Here is a 20,700-nt window from a genome sequence, read left to right as displayed (position 1 = left end):
TGTCCACATGAATCCACTTCCCAGGTGATGACTGAGGGCCCAACTGTGATAGTCTGTCCGCATCAAAGCTGCCAGTATACTGTGGCAAGTCCTCTAAAGATGGCAGAAGATTCTAAGATTGTGTTGATTAACGGACAGGTCAGCATGGGTTAGAGCATTTCAGAAAATATCAAGTCTCAGTTAGGATAATAACTAAGCCTCAGTGATCTCATCCATAAAATAGGAGTAATGGTGTCACTGCGTAGAGGTTTCCTGGGTTTTGTGTTCTTGAAGGAAAGATTTCAGACAAGACACAGAAAGAATGCACTGTGTAAGCAAAGAATTTTGATTAAGCAAGAAGCAAAAGTAAGCTCCCAGGAGAAGAGAGTGGGCCGTATTGAGCAGCAGGGACCTCAGATTTCAGCAGGGAGACACAGCAGTTAGAATAAGCAAGCAGAACAGGCTTATTTAACAAAACAAAACATACACTCCAGAGAACATGAAGCAGGCCATCCCAAGAGAGAGGGTAGCCCTGGGATTTGGACTCAGTCTGATTTTACCTCCCGATCTGGTCTGAGTTTAGTTCCTTCCTGTCCACAGGTCATCTGAGATTGACAGGTGGTGTTACATTACTCTAGGCAAAGGGTGCATGCGCCATCCCAGCATTCCCTGCAGAAGCCCACAGGGCGTCAGAACCACAATGCCAATGATGTTTCAGCAGCAGGGTCCTTTGCTAAAGGTTACCTCTAGACGTACTGGAGCCTTATGCACACACCCAGGAGAACTGCAGGGACTGGTTTGACCAAGTGGGTGTGCTATCTCCAGCTAGAACCCCCTTCTAAACACACCTAGGCCTAGCCCTCCCGTCACCTGGTCTTGGGGCTCCCATCACCTTGGTCTGCCCCTTGCTGGCCTTGCTCTCCTCTGTACCATCTAACAACAGCAAGTACCTTTAAGTGTTACTGTTGAGGAATCAAGTTAAATAAGATAACATGAAAAGTGCCCACTGAGACGACGTAGAGGAAACGGGCAGCAGTTCCTTTCCTCACGGTGTGTCCACGTGTGAGGATGTTCCAATGCCAGCACCCTCACTGAATCAACCAACACCATGGTTCCCATTCATACTGCCCCCAAGCTGTACCAGTGGATAAAGCACGGTGTCTGCCCTCAAGAACCTTCATGGTTCAGAATTCTGTTTGGCTCAGGAAAATCAGCGGAGTAAGCCAAACACTGGAATGTTCCCTGTTAATTGTGGAGGGCAGAAGAAGCAACCTGCTACTTATCCACAGAGTGGTGTTGGCAACAGGCACGCATCGTGCAGTTCAGTCAGTCTACAGATAAGCAAGCAGTGAAGCAAATAATGGAGTTCCTAAAGCAGTAGCTTCCCAGCAAACTCTGAAGTCAGCAAAGCAACGGTAAATGAGACAGACACGCAGGATCCAGCACTCGACTGGTTAAAGCCGATGGAGTAACTGACCAGCCACTGAGTAGACACGCTCCACCTCAGCCAACACTCAAGAGAAAAAGCAGTGGAAATTAAGAACATCCATCAAGCTGCAAGTCCTTTAATTCTTTTAGATACACCATTCTAAATGCATCTCTAACATTTTCATGAACAAACTGCTCTTTTAATTAATGATGATGTGTAACTTGATGCAATGACATTTGTCTCAAGAGGTTCACTTTTCAAATGGAACAAAACTAAAAATTATCAACTACAAAAGGTCAATGTAGGCCAACTAGTTGAAAAACAAACTGTTGCTATTTTAAAAAATTTAAATTCTATTCAGCTCAACTCAGCAAATGTTTATTGAGGATCTACTTGAGGCCAAAATCTGGCTGAGATTGCAAGACAGGGTTCTTTCCCTCCGAAGCTAGGCACATAAGTAAGGTATTCAAGTGGGAACTTCCTGTCCCCTCCCAGACCCTTCCCATCCCTTCCTGTGTGGAAGAGGTGGCCAAGGACCCTCTGTTTGCCTGCTGATTTGCAGAAGACTTGCTACATGAAAGTGTGTGTGTGTGTGTGTGTGTGTGTGTGTGTGTGCACGTGTGTGGAAAGAGAGAGCACCTCAAAATGGCTTTCCAAAATTATTTTTGTGTATATACAAATATTTGTATATATAATTTTCTAAAAGTAGGACAGTAGTGTTATATTAACAGCGGTTTTCAAATGGTTCAAGAATTTTATATATATATGTATATATATAACATGTATGTATATATCATATACGTATATATAGAAATATATAACATTATAGATAGTATTAAATATATTTTACTTATTTACCATAAATATTATATTAAACATAAATACATTTTAAATTTTAAATATTTATATTTAACATTATTTATATTATACATTATTCATGCATTATTTATATATTTATATATTATTTATATTCATGATATATTTATATTTATTATTTATATTATTAAATATATTGCATTTGCTATTAGACAAAACAAATAGGCGAAGTGCTGGAAGTTAGGGGCTCTAGATAGGGAGGATACAGGAGTTATTTGTACTCCTTTTGCAACTCTTCTGTAAACGAGAAACCATTGCAGAGTACACTGTTCTTCCAACGATTTTTGAAATAAGGGTGCAAGGCCTCCAGGCCCCAGTCCTGCCTTCTCTCCCAGCCGCTGGGCCGGCTGCCTCAGGCCTGGCTGCGCCTCCCGGGTGACCCTCCCAGGCCCTCTGACCGGAGCTCCGCGTCCAGCCGCGGTGGAGAGCTCTGGTCGGACGTCCCGAGGCCTCGCCTCACCCCTGACCGGCGCGGCTCCCCTTGTCCTGTCTGTCTTGAGAAGACTCTTCACTCGCTGATGCCAACGCGATGTCCTTTTCGGGGCTTTGGGCAGCCAGCCCGGCCCTCAGCGTGGAGCCTGCTCCCCTCCCGCTCTGTATTCCCGCCTCCTGGGCCGTGATCACCAGCCTCGAAGGTGGCTTTGCCCCTCCCCAGCCACCTGGGAAAGTCCACACCGCGTTTGCCTCCTGGGTCTGCGTGGGCCCAGCCTGAGAAGGACGCCAAGGGTGCTGAGGAACCGAACGGAAACAAGGGGGTGCTGGCTGGGGAGGCGACAGAGCCCCTCTTTGCACCCCAGGGGCACCGAGGGCAGGAGAAGGGCCCGTACCGAGCACTGGGAAGGAAGCCCGCGGGGCCTGGAGCTCGCGGAGTGCAGGGAGGAGCGCGGGCCAGGCCCGGAGGGCGGGAGGAAGGGCCGTCGTCATTCTGTAAGTCAGGGGAAAGCAGAGGCTGCGGGCCTTGAGAGTTTCTCCTCTGAAGGAAAATCAGGGCCTCTGCGTGGCGTTCTAATCTGCCCAGCTCCCCTCCTCCCTGGCCCTGGGACTCCATGCGTTCAGGGTGTCCCCATCACTCAGCTCCACCCTCTCCCCTCCTTGGCAGACTCTTTCCCGCTTTCCCACCTGGATAATGCAATACCTCTCCCGCTCAGTGCTCAGTCCTCGGCCTCCTCCCAGCGCTGCATGTGGTGTTGAATACCGTCCATAACAATGGTTGGAAACTGCCCTTTTCTGACCCATACTCTTTGCCTCTGATGTCTCTGCTCCCCTCACTCAGAGGCACCTCAAATGTCACCTGCTCTAAGCTAAACTACTGATACTGGCCACCAACTCCCAACCTCCAGCCCCACCAGGACACCTCTGGGTTGCAGGATCAAGATTGTCCCACGGTCCATCAGAAACCCGTCCTCCCCAGCATCCTTTCTTTCCTTCCCCTCCCGCAGCTTGGCCCTCAGCAGGCAGCCAGCTCTCGAACTGCTAGTCCAAAGCAGCGTCACATTTCCTGTGCCCAGGGCAGCAGCCTCTTCCACGGCTGCTGCATCCCCTGTCCCTTCCTTCCCATCCTTCACCAAACTGCAGTCGAGCGATCTTTTAAAACTGAAAATAAGTTTACATCATCTTCATTTAAAATCCTTCAGGAGTTACCCAAAATCAAAACCATAATCTTCAAATACCATGCCTTTCTCTCTAGGTCACCTCCTACCAAGCTCCCTCAAAGTTTAGCCATCTTGGCCTCTCTGCATTGGTCCTCCATTCTGAGGACTTCACACACTCTCTCCCCTCTCCTCTCCCTGCTTCCCTCCCGCTCCTCTCCTCCTCTCCTACCGCCTCCTGTCCTCTCCTCACTCTGGAACACTTTCCCCACCCCCAGCCACAGTTAAGTCTCACCCACCTTCAGTTATTAACTTACATGTAATCTACTCCCTGCTAAATCCTGTGGCTTATAGAAAGCACTTTGTAAATATTTGAAAAAATAAATGAAAAAGACTGACCAGCAGCAGACTTTGGTTCGAGGGATGGTGTTTTTAAGATGGAAAGGATTTAAAGCCCACAACAATTGAAGGATTGGCCCAACCAAGGTCACAGAGCCAGGGATAAACCCACATCTCTTAATACTGGCCTCCACATGGACAGCATCACTCCCGAGAGGCCTCTCAGGTGAGGTTTGCTACAGTGAAGCCCTCAGATCCCTTGCTGTCCCCCATGATCCTAAACCTCTGTGCATGCCAGTAATGCTTATCAGAGCAGCTTCAGGAGCATGGCCCTGGAAATCCCAGATGCAAACGCTCTTCCTTTCTGAGACCCTACTGAAGTTTTTCAGTGCTGTTGCTCTCAAACTCCAATTAACAAAGCCCCTGGCTCCTGCACAGCCAAGCCTCAGCTCACTGATGTGTTTAAAGCAACATACTTCGCACTTGGGTCTCATGGACAGCATGCTCCATCCGGCTCCACTGGAGAGACTTGTCTATGGTGTTCCTCCTTCTTTCAACAGATTCACTTAAAGCTTATTACATGGAAACAACCTGGAAATGACCAGGCCTTTACAGAGAGTGGTGGGAATTGGTTACAACAGATACATATCCTCCTAGGAACACAGAACTAGTAGAGGTGAATATTAACCCCTCCCACGTCCAGTGTTGTTAATCCAAAATGATTATAGGAAATTGAAGAAAACATCAAACAGAATAAAAAAATCAGGAGGGAAATTGAGTGGTACACTTGGGGAGAAAAGGTAGATTTTCCCAGTGTAAAGCCAGGAGAAAAACTGGTTGTGTTTCAGGACAGCAGGGCCTTCTGGTAGTTACCAGAAACACATTTAGACAGTGCTGAGCTTCGCAGGTTGTCATGGGAGGAACCAAGCCTAACACAGAGTCCTGATGCTCACAGAGGTCAATGTCCAAGGTCTCCAAGAGCAGAACTCCGTAAAATTCACTGAAGTCTTTTACTAGATGACTAATTAAAAAGCAGTTAATGAGAGTGATCATTCTGAGCAATGGAATTCAGCCATGGAAGAACTTCATGACCCTGAGGCTGTGTGCAGGCCTGGCTTCCCCTGGTGTGATCCTGCTTCCCAGGAGGAACACACAGATTTCAGCAGAAGCTGTACAGAGCTTCCTGGGATAGTTGGAATGAGGTAGAAGAGGGCTTTGGGCAGAAGGAAGGAATAAGCAAATATTAAAGTCTTGTTTGTAGCAGAAAGTAAAATGAAGGAAGCAACTCAATAATGGCAACTCAATAAATGAGCTTTGCTTGAATGGCTGGGTGGGTGCCTATGTGGACAGAAGAGCACATGCTGGAATAGCCTGCCCAGGCATCTCTCCTCAACTTCCTATATAGTGAGGTCGTGTTGGCAGCTTGAAATCAAATGAGGTAGTGGTATTTACACCATAGGGATTGGCAATAGGCAAAAAGTACTGATTGGCTCTTCTCCCTCCTGCAGAGCTAATCATTCAACATTTACCACACACTCTGGATCTGTTAGATGAAATTCCTGTGGGAACTGTTCTCTGAAGTTCTTATATTAAAAACCTTACCATCTTTTGTTGTTGCTTCTCTGTTTTAATTACTAATACACAGTGGCATTCTTCAATTATCTTTTATTACACATCCAGAGTGGACCAGCATTTGTGGGCTCTCCTGGCAAACCCACCATCATTTACTACATTGTATCCACAGGGAAATAGTTTCAAGTTGCAAGTTACTGGCTTTAAAATAAACTTCTGGAGAAGAGCCCATTTATAATTTGGGGATTTTCAATTCTGGGTCCTCGGGGAAGTTAGAGAACAAAAGAACCACATCAACTTCTGATATATAGGTTACAAAATATATCCTAAGTAAAAAGGCAAAAGGAATAGAGTTATTTAGCTTGAGGAAGAAAAGGATGAGAAGCAATTTAATTATGAGTGTGGATGCTAGCTTTTTTGTTCATTTTTTGTGTTTTGGGATTTTTTTTTTTTTTTTTTTTTTTTTGCTGTTGTTCCCCTAAGCCTCAGGGATTTGGTTAGACAAGGGGATGAATATCGTTATGAGATTATTCTGGGATGAATGACTTGTGTGTGTTATTTCAAACATTTGCAAACTTTTTTTTCCTCCATCAGGGATAATTTCATATGATCTGTGTTCAAGACCATTAAATAGTTAAAACAAGGTCATTTTAAGGGTACTCTCACCTTTCTGATCCTAAGTCTGCAGATGGTATAATGCATTTCAGCATTTTGAGAAATGTGATGTAATTCAACAAATCTCTGATAATACATCTTAGAATGCTCATATCCAAAATCTCATTTTTATCAAAAAATTAATATTATGAAACTTAGACTATCTTATTAGTATAAAAACCTTAAATCAAGCATTCTCACCCAATGATTTTTGATAATCTAATAAGGGAAATGATGTTATTTGGAGTCAGTTAAATTGGTGTTATTTGAGTTATTGGTTCAGAAGGGATGACGATGTCTCATCCTACAGAAGAATGCAGTAATCTGATTTGGCATTTCCTTAAAGCCATCTGAAATAATGCAATGGCAGCTGTAAATCTGCCACTTGGAAGCTTAAACGATTCCCATCACTCCTGGGCCTTAGCTTAGCCGTTGGTTTATGATGTGGTTTCAGAATAACACGTTTGGGCTTGGTGTGCCCCTTCTTCCAAAACTGACATAAATCCATAACGCTTTTTAATGATGACTCTAAAATACACCAAAAGTATTCTCTGAGGCATATTTTTGGATTGTTTATCTAAAATCTTTAGGTTCCTGAATTTCCCTTCATGATCTGCCTTGGAACAGCTGTCTCCAGTTTAGCTGATAAATGCATACTAGCTCACTCCCGCACACTGCTCAGCTACCTGCTCCATCAGGCCACCACACTGCCTTGTCCTTCCAGGTGTGTTTAAAATGCTGATGCCAAGGCCCCTGAGCCAGGACCTCTGAGCTCACTTCAGGACCTGGCCCGGGGACCAGCATTTTAACAGCCTGCCACGCAGACCATCTGTGACATATGGGTTCTGCCCACTCTCTGACTCTGGCTCTGGCAGGTGGAAGTTTAGGTTCTCCACGGGGCTGCTGTGCACCTGCAACTTTAGGGTCTCGGAGGCTTTCCCCTCTTGACTGGCCTCTGTTGCTCAGAACCTCCCCGCCCAGGTTCTCAACCTTGAACTTCAAGCACCTGGTGGTTTTGTCTTTTCCTGCCCCAGCTTCCCTGACTGCCCGCGTCTGACTTGTTTGAATCCTCTGGCCCTGCTTCCCCGTCTCCTTCCAAGCCCCAGGTCAGCCTCTTCTCTTCCCCACGCCTGAGCCTGTCCTCAGAGGATGCCCCCACATTTTCTGGTGGAAGCTCTCCATGCCAGAGTGAACTCCACAGTGCCTTTGCTGCAGGTGGCCTGCCTGCCTCCCTGCTCGGCTAGACAGAGGCCTGTCCTAGGAATGCATTTCTGAACCAGAGATTCTGAACTCCAAACACAAGAACCACCTGTGTCTCATTCACTGTGCCCCGATACCCAACCTAAAGTGGGGTGGGAGCCTCCAGGGAATTTATAAAAGGAGCTGTGGATGTAGTCCAGAGGCATGATGCCTCGGCCTGCAGACTGGCTTTCTGCCAAATGTCTTTGCACATTTCTCAGCTGGGTGCCTCACTGAGTTCCAGGGTCCCCCTGTGTATCCCTAGTCCTGGGCATACCCCACTGCATTCAAACAGCCTGCTTCTCAAAATCCTCCTCTGGATCTAGAGCGTCTTAAGTGCAAGGACTGTAACTTCAGTGCTCAGAACTGTGCCTACTACATAGCCTGTGCTCAGTAGTTTCTGAAAGAAGGAAAGCCAAACTCAGGCAGTGAGAGTTCTCCTCCCATGCCTGCCAACGTGACCTCCCCTGCTGTGTTCAGATGGTGGCCTTGTCTCCTCCCACAAGTACTATGCTGTTAGAGGAAAGGCTCCTCACAGACCAGGACCTTTTTTGCTCAGCTTCACATTCCAACAAACCATGCAGCAACTGGCATGGATGAAGTATTCGATCAGTCTTGTGTTTCCCAACGAAGATATCTTCAGGATTTTGAGCAAGACAGTTCTTTATTGTGAAAGACAGTTCCCTAGTTGCAGGACACTCTACTGACCTTACCTCTGCCTGCTAAAAGCCATTAGTACCCCCCAGGGGATACTAATACTGTCTTCCTCTGTCAGTCATGGTGTGGAGCAGTGTTTTGCAAAATACATTCTGCATCGTGTCAATTCTGTGGGATGTTGGGTGTTGTGGGACTAATGGGTTCCCTGGGCAATGAAGTTTGAGAAATGCTTTGGAATGGCATATGAAGAGGGTCATGAAACTGGAACTTTGAAGACCACAGGAATCTTCATAGGGTGACTCGGGCTGTCAGTGAGGGAGAGGGAGTTCAGAACACAGGTGAGCAAATTATGGGCAACCTGCACAGGAGCCTGTCTGCCAGGAAGTGATTAAAAACTAATTAGCACTCATTAGGCTATCAGAAAAGAATCGTGCAGGAAGGGTTAGGGACCTTTCTTCTTGTTTCTTAATGATAATAATAGATACTATTTATTTAGAGCTAATTACTCTCCACTTCGCAGATGAAATACTTAAGCCCGTAGAAGTTGGTTAAGTAATTTCCTGTAAGCCACACAGCTAACTGACCCCAGAGCCGAATCTCAATCTAGTTCTCTCAAATTTTGTATTTTGTGAATGGAAACCCTATACACAAAGCCCCTGCCCCCAGGTCTTAGGGTTTATCATGGGCCTTTCTATGTGAATAACCAAATCAAAACCAATCTCAGAGAATGCACAAGTGGACTCCTTAAACCAGGGCTTTATGCTGTAATTCTGCCTTTATTTTCCAGTCTGACTCCTTAACCTAAAAATTAGTTATTTGGTCTAAGCACTGTAAATGAAATTTTTCTTTAGTTTGATTTCAGCTTCTTAATTTTTATTACTGTTTTTAATTTTACAGATATCCATACTCTGTTACATGCTCTGTTGTTTGGTTTGTTTTTGATAGACTATTTGTATTGATGAAATGGCACCCATCTGAATAGTTGACTCAGTCTGACGCCTTCCTGGGGCCAGTGACCTATCTTAGAGACCATGATGAGGTCGACAGTCTAGCCAGGTTCAACACCTCACCTGGGGTGACATCGACGCCGTCCTCATTTTTCAATTTCATCTTTCCTTTTCGACAGATGTTGGTGCATTTTTTGAAGAGGGGATGTGGCTTCGGTATAACTTCCAGGCACCTGCAGTCAGTTCCAAAGACTCAGGCGGCAGAGCAGAGAACTCTCTGGACCAGCAGCACTCGGGCCCAGACCTGGCCCAGGAGCAGATCCATTTCAGCTTCAGCACCACCAGGGCACCCTGCATCCTCCTCTACGTCAGCTCTCTCACCACAGACTTCTTGGCAGTTCTCGTCAAACCCACGGGTAAGGACAAGGATGGTTAGTTTTCTGCCATCTCACAGTGGGCAGACAGAATGTTCTAGAAGGAATCTGAATTGTTCCAGCTTGTTCTTTATTCCCCATGAGACATTAAGAAAGCGAGCTAACTTCTTTGAATCCTGTTCTCTGAATGAAAGTCAAGAAATATCTCACTGCCTGAGCGTTTTGTAGCAGCGTGTTACAGTAGTAGTGTCGATAAGGTATATCAATTCCTTTCAAGAAACTTATTACATGAATAAGAGATGGTTTCACAAGTGTAGTGATTATTTTCTGTTCCCATCAAATAAATCCCTTCACCCCTGTGTTAAACTGGCATGAGCTTTGAAGTAGTAAAATTAATTTTATATAAATCAATGAACTATCCTGATTTATGATATTGTATCAATAGACAACTACAGGATTATGAACTTTCAACAGAAATAGAAAATCAGAGATATTTTCATCCCTAAACTCACTCAGAATTCTACTTTTATAAAATACCTCCCTGGAATAAGGGTTGCTAAAGGCAGGGGTACATTTTCACTTGTAATGCCCGGGCGCCATCTTGATCACCACTGAGCACTGAGCCAGACAGGATCCTGGTTAGAATATTCAAATGCGCTTCAGCCTTCCCATGGTGCCCTCCGAGAAGAGTCTAGCCGGTCCTGAACCAAGGAATCCAGCCAGTCCTGAACCAAGAAATGCATCTCCTTTCTGAAACATCACTTCACTTATAGTTAATGTTTCAGGATCACTTTTTTAGGAATAAATGTGTTTGGTGTGTGAAGGAAGAGATCCCAGCAGCTCACTCCTGCAGACTGTGTGAGCTCTGTGAAGGCCCCCCATCCTCCACCCCTCCTCACTCCCTGACAAGTGTCCCAATGTTGTAGCATCTTAAAGATCAAGATCTTCTCCCATGAGAACCAAAAATTATTAACCAATTCAGCTAAAGTTTTAAGAAATTGCAAATTTTAAACTCCTTCTCTAGGTAATGCTTTGTTGGTAAAAAGAATGTGAGCAAATGTATATAGCATAAAATTTTCCCTTTTGGAAATTATTCCTAAAGAAATAAGACAATCACACAAGGCTTTATGAAGCACAAAGATGTTCATCATGGTGCTATTTATAAAAATAAGGATTAGAAAGAGCCTAGAAGTTTGTTTTAGTAAAAGAGTAACAAAGGGAGACATCATTGTGTGGAATAATATGAATTCATTAAAAATAATTTTTATGCAGAGCAACTAATGACATAGGGAAATTTTATCTAACATAATGGTAAGACAGAAAAAAAGAAAATAAGAAACTAGAGGTACAGTCTTGAATCTATAATCAACTTAGCTCTGGAAAGCAAATACAGATAGAAAAATAGCAATAATGTGCACACAGGTGTTTGACTGGATTATGGGTGATTTGTTTCTCCTGAGTAATATTCTTCTGTACATGTCAGATGCTCACACCGGGCAAGTGTTGCTTTTCTAATCAGAAAAGAAAAAAAGTATAGCAAGTAAAATCAGAAAGTAAGAGTGCAGGAGAGAATATCTGCATCCCCTGCTTGCCAGGAGACCACTGGTTTATTTCCCCTGGATCAGGAGAAATGGTTTGTAATCTTGATGTTCTCTATCCAGAGGTACCAGGCTCCCATTCCCCCGGAGGAGGGCTCTCACCTTGAGATTGTCAGGAATTTGATGAGCATGCACCGTGGATGCTGGTTGTCCACTCCTCTATTGCTGCCACACTAAAATTTGGTCCCAGCTCAATTTCAGTAACTCATCTTCCCACAGCCTATGGCAGGCAGCCTTGCGCGCATGCGCGCCCCGTATGGGGGTGTTATTGGTGGGGAATGCTTTGAGTAATCAGTTTGTTAGTGACGGCTGCCGCTTAATGATGCTCACTGCATGCCCAGCATCATCCTAAGTGTTTTCGCGTGGGCTGATTCTATGAGCCACACCTCCACGAGGTAGAGCCCGTTCTGATGCCTGTCTGCAGATGGCAAGGCTACAGCGCAGAGAGGTTCGAGAACTCGCAGGCTCATCTGCTGAGGGCAGGGCGGGGTTTCTAGCTGCAGGTGTCGCCCAGCGCCCTCCGCCAACTGCTCCCTCCACTGCAGGCACCAATGGACATCAGTGCACTTGGGGGAAAAGAAAAGCAGGCCCTTTCTTTCCAATTGTTGCAAGGCCGTCCTCAAACTGCTGGTGAAAATTTAAACCTTTTGCATTCCAAGTACTGCTTTTTTTTTATTTTTAACTTCTAGGAAAAACAAAAAACATCGATAAGGTCTATGTATGACAAAATACCAGGGGGTTAAAAAAAAAAAAAAAGAAAAAGAAAAACTAACAAGCTAGAAAGTCTTAGCTAAAACCCTGGTGTCCTTCCGGCCTCATGAAAGGCTGTTCCCCAGAGCCCTCCTCCCTGGAGCCTCCTTGTTCTGACAGCCACCACCACCTCGAAGTTGCTTGAGCTCTATTTGCAAATGCTCAGTCCTTCCCCCTCCTGTGGGCCAGACTAACAAGCCCTGAGGACTCTGCTCTGATCCCATCCCCTGGATCCCTGCCACCACTCTCCCAGACACTCATCAATGCCCGATGCCCGTGTTTCCAGCTTCACTCATGTCAGGCAACTGCACTGCCACTCCATCACCCAGGGGCAGGATAGCACCTCCACTGGGCAGCCCTGGCCCGGCTCTACTTCCTGTTGCTTCTGCCTCAGCCTTTCCCAGCACAGCCAGAAAGCCCTCCTTCATATGGACATTGTTGACTGGAGATAGTGTATAATGTCCGCACTAAACACTTAACGGAGCCTTGGTCAAAGGGGAGATCCCTAATCCCACTGCCTTTAGGCAGGACCTACCAGCCTCATGGGAAGATCCTGGACTGTCTGGATTTGAATTCCGCACCTGCCTTTTCTCAGTTGACCTGGAAATCAATAAGCAGCCTCATGCTTCAGTTTCCTGATTATAAAATAGTGTCTCCCTTATTGAATTTTTATGAAAATCAAGTGAATGCCAAGTCTTAAGCACCATGTGGCATATACACGCAGTGGCCATGGGTGAGGCTGAGTGATTATTCTCATCGGAATCCACAGATTCAGTCCATATTTTGCCTCCTATTCAGCGGCCCCTGCTCTTCATTTTCAAGAGGCACAGACTCCAGTCAGCCTTCGGTCCTCTGTCCTGGCCTCATACCCACAGGGCTCCCAGACCCAGACACCCTCCACCTGACTCTTCGGTCCACACCTGTCTTTCATCCTAAGCCCACATCCAGGCTCACCTCCGTACAATGACTTCTCCTGGCTTCAAACTCCCATTATGCTTATTTTCAATGTCATTTGTTTGGCACTTAATGTACTGTATTGTTATCTGTCTCTGTTATAAATACGCCCTGTCTCCCCAGGAGATGAAAAGCTCCCCGCACTGTGTCTCCTGCCTACAATAGGTGCCCTATAAGTGTTTGCTGATGATAATGATGAAGACCAGGAGAGAATAAATCTGTTAAGTACGTTATTTGCTGCAGCCAATAAAAGAGCAGTCCCTTATAAGGGCTTTAATTCACCTAGGAGATGAATATGATATAGAAGAAGTGAAGTACCCCTCATTTGAATAATATTTTATTTTAATGGGTAAATATTAACATCCTCCCAACCATCATTTAGTGATCCTCTTCTGCTATCATTTGAAAGGAATAAATATATCATTTAAATTTTATTTTTCAAGAATAGTTCCACTATTGTTTATAGATAGTCACCCTACATAAATTTAAAGTTCCAGTTCATCTTTTTTGTCAAAGCAAATAATTTCTGATGCCATTAAGTGAACCATTTACAGGAATTTTAAATCATATCTTTGAAGCCCAACAAAGACAGAAAAGAGAAAGAAAAAAAATGAAAACAACTCAATATTGACTTTTCATTTTTCCCACTCAGTAGTAGGGATTGATCCCAGGCCTCCGTGCTAGGCAAGTGCTCTACCACTGCACTACATCTCCAGTCCTTTCCATTGTTTATTTTTGAGACTGGGTAACACTAAGTTGCCGAGGCTGGCCTCAAACTTGTAATACTCCTACCTCCATCTCCCAAGTAGCTGAGATTATAGGCGTATACTACCACACCCAGCTTAATACTGCTTTTAATAGAACAGGAGAAAATACAAGGACCACTGATTGTCAGGAGGTATATGGACCAGGTTCTGCATCGTTACCAGTTCCTCTGACACTCAAATCCAGAGCCTTCTCTTACTTTTCTTTGGATCCCCAGATCCAGGCATAGTGCCCAGGCTTGGGGGGCAGGGATGGTTGTCTGCATTACAAGTGGATTCACACTTTAGCCAGACAGCTCACTTTCAGACCTGCAGAAAAACTGTGCTTTGTACAGGAACTAAAGAAATGCACTCTGCAGAAGTAAATTAATGAAAGGTGAATCAATGGAGCCAAGTATTTGAGGGAACTGGCCATCATTATATAATGTCCAAGCATAAGGAGTAGAAGCTTAGGACAACCGCCTTGTTCGTTCTCTAGGTTGCCAAACGCTGTCTAATCATCTCCTTCACTTGCAAACAATGATTGCTTTTAATGCTATTAGGGTAAAGGGGGGAAAAACTCAGAGAAACGCTGAGGGGTGGAGGAAAAGGACCCAGGAAGAGGGAGCAGCACCTTCTGAGGCCCTGAGGCAGGAGGAGACTGATATTTTCTAGGGAACAGAAGTCCAAGGCAGCTTGGGTATACAAAGCAAGAGGGACAGTGGTATGATTTGAAAATAAATGAGCAAGCAGAATTCAAATCAGATGGGGCAGGAGGAGCCACCTTAAGAATGTACATCTTCATCCTATGAGCAACTGGAAGACTTCAAAGGGCTTTAAATGAACCCATGAAATACATGTGCATTTTGAAAAGACTTCTCTCTGCTTTGCATGTAAACATTGGGAAAGAGAAAGCACAGAAGCAAGAAGACCCATTCATGAATGGATTCAAAATATGCTTATATGGGCCTGGGGATGTAGCTCAGTGGTAGAGAGCTTGCCTACCACCTGTGTTTAAGCCTCAGCACCACATAAAAATAAATAAAGTACTATGTCCATCTCTAACTAAAAAAAAATTTTTTAAATATATCCTTACAAAGTACCAACCATAGATCAGGTACTATTCTAAACACTGGGCCTAGTGAAAGAAAGCATATAAACAGAATTCTGACTTTCATGGAGTTTACCTTTGAAAAGAAGATAGATAAGCAAATTAATTAAGTGCAAACTGCAGTATGTTGTATGGTTAGAACTGTTATGGGGGAAATATAAGGCAGAAAGGGGAAGACTGGCCAAGGAACAGGAGTGGGTAACTTCCACTTTCATTGAGGAATCACAGTAATCACTGAGAAGTAATCACTGAGAAGACGACAGAAGAGCAAAATCTGAAGGAGTAAGAGGTAGGCCGTGCAGACATTGCAGGGCAAGAATCCCAGACAGAGGCAAGGGCAAAGGTCCCAGGTAGCAACTTGGTAGGCATCTGGGGAGACAGCAAGGAGGCCATTTGAACTGGCGAGGCCTGAGCAAGGAGGAGCGAGATCAGAGCTTAGGTCAGAGGTGATGGAGGATGCGCCAGTGGGGACTGATAAGTCACCACAAGGACTTCAATTGCTATTCTGAATGAGATGGAAGCCATTGGAGAATTCTGAGCAGAGGGTCACCTTTCCCACCGACCACCAGTGGGAAAGGTTGTGTGAGGGGCAGAGGTCAGATTGGGCGGGGGAGGGGAGCAAGGTGCAGGTACACTTTAAAGATCAAGCCAACATTGGCTGAAATACACCTGATACAGGAAAGGGGAGTTGGAAGCACAGGGTGGCCATCAATCAAAATGCACAGCGATGGGGTACTTCTGGGGATGGATCCATACTACGTTGCATGTGCTACATCTGAGGGGCCAACAAGACATTCAGGTCAAAATATTGAGTAGACAGTCACAGCAAGAGTGACCTCAATGGAGTCAGGAGTAAGTAACTGTGTGACCGGAAGGTTTTTGATAAACAGAGAAGGTGTTGGACACAGAGAGCCCACATCTGCTGGAAAGGAGCCATGTGGAAAAGAAGGGGTGAATTTGATATTTAAGAGAAGAAAATCAGCCATGCTTGGCAGAAATGCTATAAGCAAAGAAATCCAAGACAAGATGCTAAAGTAAAACTCAGAAATAGCAGAGGTTTATTGAATTTCATTCGGGAAGTAAAAACACCAAGTGCAATTAATTCTTGATTACCCTAACAAATGTTTCTTTCAACTCCGGGAACATGGTGCTACATTTTAAATGGCATGTGTAATGCTTGAAGCCCTAAATAGGGAAGGGCAGCATCTCGAAAGCACTGCATTTGTTTCTGGGTGTATGTATGCGCGCCAGCGTCTGGGAGGAGAGACTGTCTGGGCGCAGAGCCGCTATGGCTCCCTGCGGGGGTTTCAGGTGACGGTATTTTTGTTGACTTTCTCAGTCTTGATTATCATGTTTTATTTTATAACTTAAAAATAAATGTCTCAGCCGGGCACGATGGTGCACGCCTGCGATCCCAGTGGCTGAGGCAGCTGAGGCAGGATGATCAAGAGTTCAAGGCCAGCCTCAGCAATTTAGCAAGGCCCTAAGCAACTTAGCAAGACCCTGTCTCAAAAAACCAAAGGCGAGTGTGTTCACTGATATGTGGATGCTAATTCACAATGGGGTGGGGTGGGAAGGATAGAGTTACTTTATTTTAGGTAGAGGGGAGTGAAGGGAGGGGAAGACATGGGGGTAGGAAGGACAGTAGAGTGAAATAGACATTATCACCTCAGGTACATGTATGACTGCATGACCGATGTGATCCTGCCATATGTACAATCAGAAAAATGAGAGATCATACTTCATTTATGTATGATCTATCAAAATGTATCCATGTATTCTACTGTCAGGTACAACTAATTAGAACAATTTAAAACAAAAATGATAGAAGGCTAGGGATGTGGCTCAGTGGTTAAGCACCCCTGGGTTCAATCCGCAGTACAAAAAAAAAAAAAAAAAAAAAAAAAATCAGATTATCAGTTTTATGCCTGTAGAAAGAAAATGAAAGAGGCAACAGCAAATCCAGTAGGTGTTTCCAGTTGGTCAAACTCTTGCAGGATGGCTGGCTCCATTTTTAAGTTCCAGGATGTCAAATGCTGTTAACAGCACAAAAATTCCAATTTGAGTAAAAATGACATTAAAAAATTGATATATTTTAGAGATCATAAATAAGAGATAAAAGTCATGCTTGCTATGCCGATTAGCTAAAAGCAGGATCTAGGATGCCGCATTAACCTTTCTGAATAGCACTTGTCATTGTTGAGAAGAAGCAAGGAGACAAACAGGAAAGTTGAGGCGGCCAAATGAAATATTATGGAGGGACCTTGTGGGCCTGGGTCACCCATCCTTGCCTTTAATTTGCATTTGGTTAACCTCTAACCTAGAATAAAATTCATATTTTGCTTTCTTGTCCACAGTGAAGCCACCCCAAATCCCATGTATTTATCTTTGCAAATTATGTTTGTTTTTAATATTGGATGGTTGAGATTCTTTTACATGCAGATCGTCACACTTCACTGATGGCATAAGACCTTCTCTGTGCAGTGCCTCTATTTTTTATTTCACATAGTATTTGGTGGGGCCTGCAGGTGTCTCCCCAGTCCTGCATTGTATATGTTCTCCTTCTTCATTTCCAGGCACAACCCCAGCTAGGAGCACTTATACGACTTGCTGCCTCAACTTTGAGATAATGGTCACTGGGGCGCATCGTGGGCAGGTCGTAAATACCTGTGAGCCCGGTGCTGTCAACCCTGTGGATCAGCAGCTATCTGAGTAGAGAATCCAGATTCAAACCTGGAACGGTGTCAAAAGGCATCAAACGAAGGAGCAGAGTTTAACTGAAGTCTAAGTTTCAGGAGTGGGGAAAGTGACACTGAAATGAGACAGAGAAAAAATAGCTACCAGGTTTCTTTCCTTCTTCTTAAATAGGAAACTTGCAGATTCGGTACAACCTGGGAGGCACCAGAGAGCCGTACAACATTGACGTGGACCACAGGAACATGGCCAACGGACAGCCCCACAGCGTCAACATCACCCGTCAGGAGAAGACCATAATTCTCAAGGTATATGCATGTGTACATGTAAATGATACACATAATAATAATATCGTGTGAGTCTCTATGCCCTGAAATACTTGGCCGTTGGCTTTCTTTGGGGGAATCAGGGCAGGTAGAAGAAACAGTTATCATACTTTTTATTACAAATGACTTAACTAAGTAAAAAGATACATAGTCATCACCAGGTATTCATGAGGCATTGGTTCCAGGACCCCCTACCCTACAGATACCAAAATCTGAGGATGCTGAAGTCCTTTATATAAAATAGAATAGTGTTGACTATGTACAGGGGTACATGCCTGTAATCCCAGTGGCTTGGGAGGCTGAGGCAAGAGGATCACAAATTCAAGGCCAGCCTCAGCCACTTAGCAAAACCCTCAACAACTTAACAAGACCCTTCCTCAAAATAAAAAATAAAAAGGACTGGGATGTAGCTCAGTGGTAAAATGCCCCTGGATTCAATCCCTAGTACCAGAATAAAATTAAAATGACATAGTATATGCATGGAACCTACATACATTCTTCTGTATACTTTGAGTCACCCCCAAATGACTTATAATACCTAATACAATGTAAGTGCTCTGTAAATAGTTGTTGTATTATATTGTTTAGGGATTCATGACAAGAAAAAAAATAAGGTTCAATACAGATGCAATTTTATTTTTAAATATTTTTGATCTGCCACTGGTTGAATCTGAGGTCGCAGAACCCCTGGATATAAAGGTCCAACTGTAAATCTTACTGGAAAGGCAGTGGCAAAGTTGATGGTAAACAAATATTTTAGGGAGAAGTAGAATAACCACTTCCTCTGTGTATTCTTCGTGGCTTTCCCATGGCCAGACCTCGGAATCATCCTAGGATCCATCAGACCTCTGTTCTCGTCTCCCACGTCATCTCTCCTGGCCACTCTCACGTGTCCGGAGCTCATCATGTTTCCCAGCGAAGGTTATTTTGGTTTATCTGACCTACTTCTTTCACAACTAACATAATATGAATAACTATAGATTTTTTTCTGTGGAGGTTTTGCCTTAAAAGTCCTCAGAACTCCCCAGAGTCTCCCCAGAGCCTCAGACTTTCAGCACAAAGGGAGAGTTGGGTTGTGACATTCGAGTTTTATTTCACATTTTTTGCCCCCACCGTCTGTCAGCCAGCCTGGGAGACACCATGAATAAAACATCACCTGGGGAGGTCTCCCCAGGCTGGGAGCCAAAGGACCAAGGATGGGAGCTGTTGCGCATTCTCAAGAAGGAGTTCAAAATAGATACCTGTCAGGACAGAACCCGGCGGGTGCTGCTTTGTCAGTGAAGAGGAGTGTCATTTGGCAGCACCCAGACTTCATTCAGATTTGGCCGGTGGCTGGGGGGAGTTCAGTCGCAAGGAAAGGCGCAGCCCTGTCTCTCCTGCGCTGCTGCATGTCAGATTCCTGACTTGATGTGGAGTCCGCGCTGGCCTTTAGCGGTAAATGCCAGAGGGCACTTTAAGGACAGGTCTTCCGTAGGAAAATGACAGCACGCTCTTACAGTTCCTTATGCCATCTATGGAATGAGACGGAGATCCGGTTCTCTCCAGTGACCCTCCGAGTCCCTGGTCCAGCACGGCGCCTGTGGAGCCTCAGGGGCGGCAGACTCTTCATTGAGCATATTGAGCCCATCTCTAACCACGGCTCAAGTCCACTCCAAAAGGCCAGTGAGTCCAGGAGCCAGGTGGCTTTCCTCCATCAGATGGACAACTTGTTCAGTGGCACTGAATTAGATATTCTCTTATTTTAAACCACCAACCTGTTACCTCTTGTTTTAAAAATGACTTATCTAGCCATTTCCCATGGCAAGTTAAAAAGTGCTCAACAATTAACTTTAAAGATGGGAGAGCAGAGGAGACCCCCACAGCCATGGGGTTGAGTAGGGTCAACCCTCGCTCTGCCACAGGGCCTTAGAGACCCGCCTGATAAAGGGGAGGGGTGGTGGCTGAAGAACCCAGGGCTCGTGAATCACAGGCCACAACTGCAGAGCACCCAGGGCACTAGCCGGTGACGGGGGCTGGCCCTGGCGTTAGGATGATTTTGGCAACTAATGACTTCCCCCTCAAAAAAATCAGTTCAGAACTAATTTATTGGGAAGAATTATAGAATTTAAGGAAGAGAAAACCAACCCTTGGGGAGGAGAATTCAGGGAACCTAGCCTACAACTAGACTAGAATACCCTGGGCCAGCCTCTCCCGCCCTCCTGTCTCTCTTGTCTCCCGGAGGCCTGGGTTGACTACTTCTTACTGCAAGTTCCATCCTGAATATGTCACGGGTCCTAGTCACCGACATCCTGGGCTCATGTCTTCCCAGTTGTACTACCAGGAAAAGGGGCCCTACTTTCTTGATTCTCATTTTAAAATCCCAGATCTCTAACAGTCCCCGCTTGGGTCACATGCTCACCTGGCGGGGGGAGAGGAGAAAAGAGATGTGCGGTTCTTCCTCAATTTCTGTGCTTGGTGTGGGCAGCTGGGGGCCTTTCTCAGAGAACAGAACCCAGCTGCAGTGAAGGGAGGGAGCCTTGCTGGGCGCAGGAAGCTCGGGATGGGCCCCGCTCTGAGGGGGGAATAGATGAGGAAGTCAATCCACATAACAGGGAAGGATTTCTGCCATGGAAGTGCACCCCAGTGCAGGACAGTCCTTCCTCCCACTTTTTGTAGCTGTAATGCAATTGAATCAAGGTCCCCGGGGGTGTTCAGGGAGCGGCCTGAGTGGCTGGGGAAGATTTCCGGCCTGGGGAGCTCTAGCTCCCCCAGCCCAGGCTCATCCCCACAGGCCTCCTGAAGGGCAAAGGAAGACAGGTAGGAGGTGGTGGCCGAGGGCAAGACAGGACTCCTCCTTGTGGAAAAGTGGGTCCCCAAACTTCCCGTGCCC

The 20,700-nt window shown here is 45.3% G+C and overlaps 1 protein-coding gene across 2 annotated transcripts in view; it reads left to right on the top strand.

The window, feature by feature from the left end:
- The window catches only part of Cntnap2 (contactin associated protein 2), a 1,961,892-nt gene that overhangs the window by 1,794,153 nt on the left and 147,039 nt on the right, over positions 1 to 20,700 (top strand). For both annotated transcript variants that reach the window (XM_047561468.1, XM_047561470.1), the window contains exons 19-20: positions 9,461 to 9,697; positions 17,680 to 17,813. In XM_047561468.1, coding sequence (XP_047417424.1) covers positions 9,461 to 9,697; positions 17,680 to 17,813 — 371 coding nt within the window. The remainder of the gene's footprint in view (positions 1 to 9,460; positions 9,698 to 17,679; positions 17,814 to 20,700) is intronic.

Source organism: Sciurus carolinensis, chromosome 8, assembly GCF_902686445.1.
Source record: "Sciurus carolinensis chromosome 8, mSciCar1.2, whole genome shotgun sequence".
Lineage (NCBI taxonomy): Eukaryota > Metazoa > Chordata > Mammalia > Rodentia > Sciuridae > Sciurus > Sciurus carolinensis.
The sequence above is the reverse complement of the archived record's forward strand: the minus strand, read 5'-3'. Positions and strand labels throughout refer to the sequence as shown.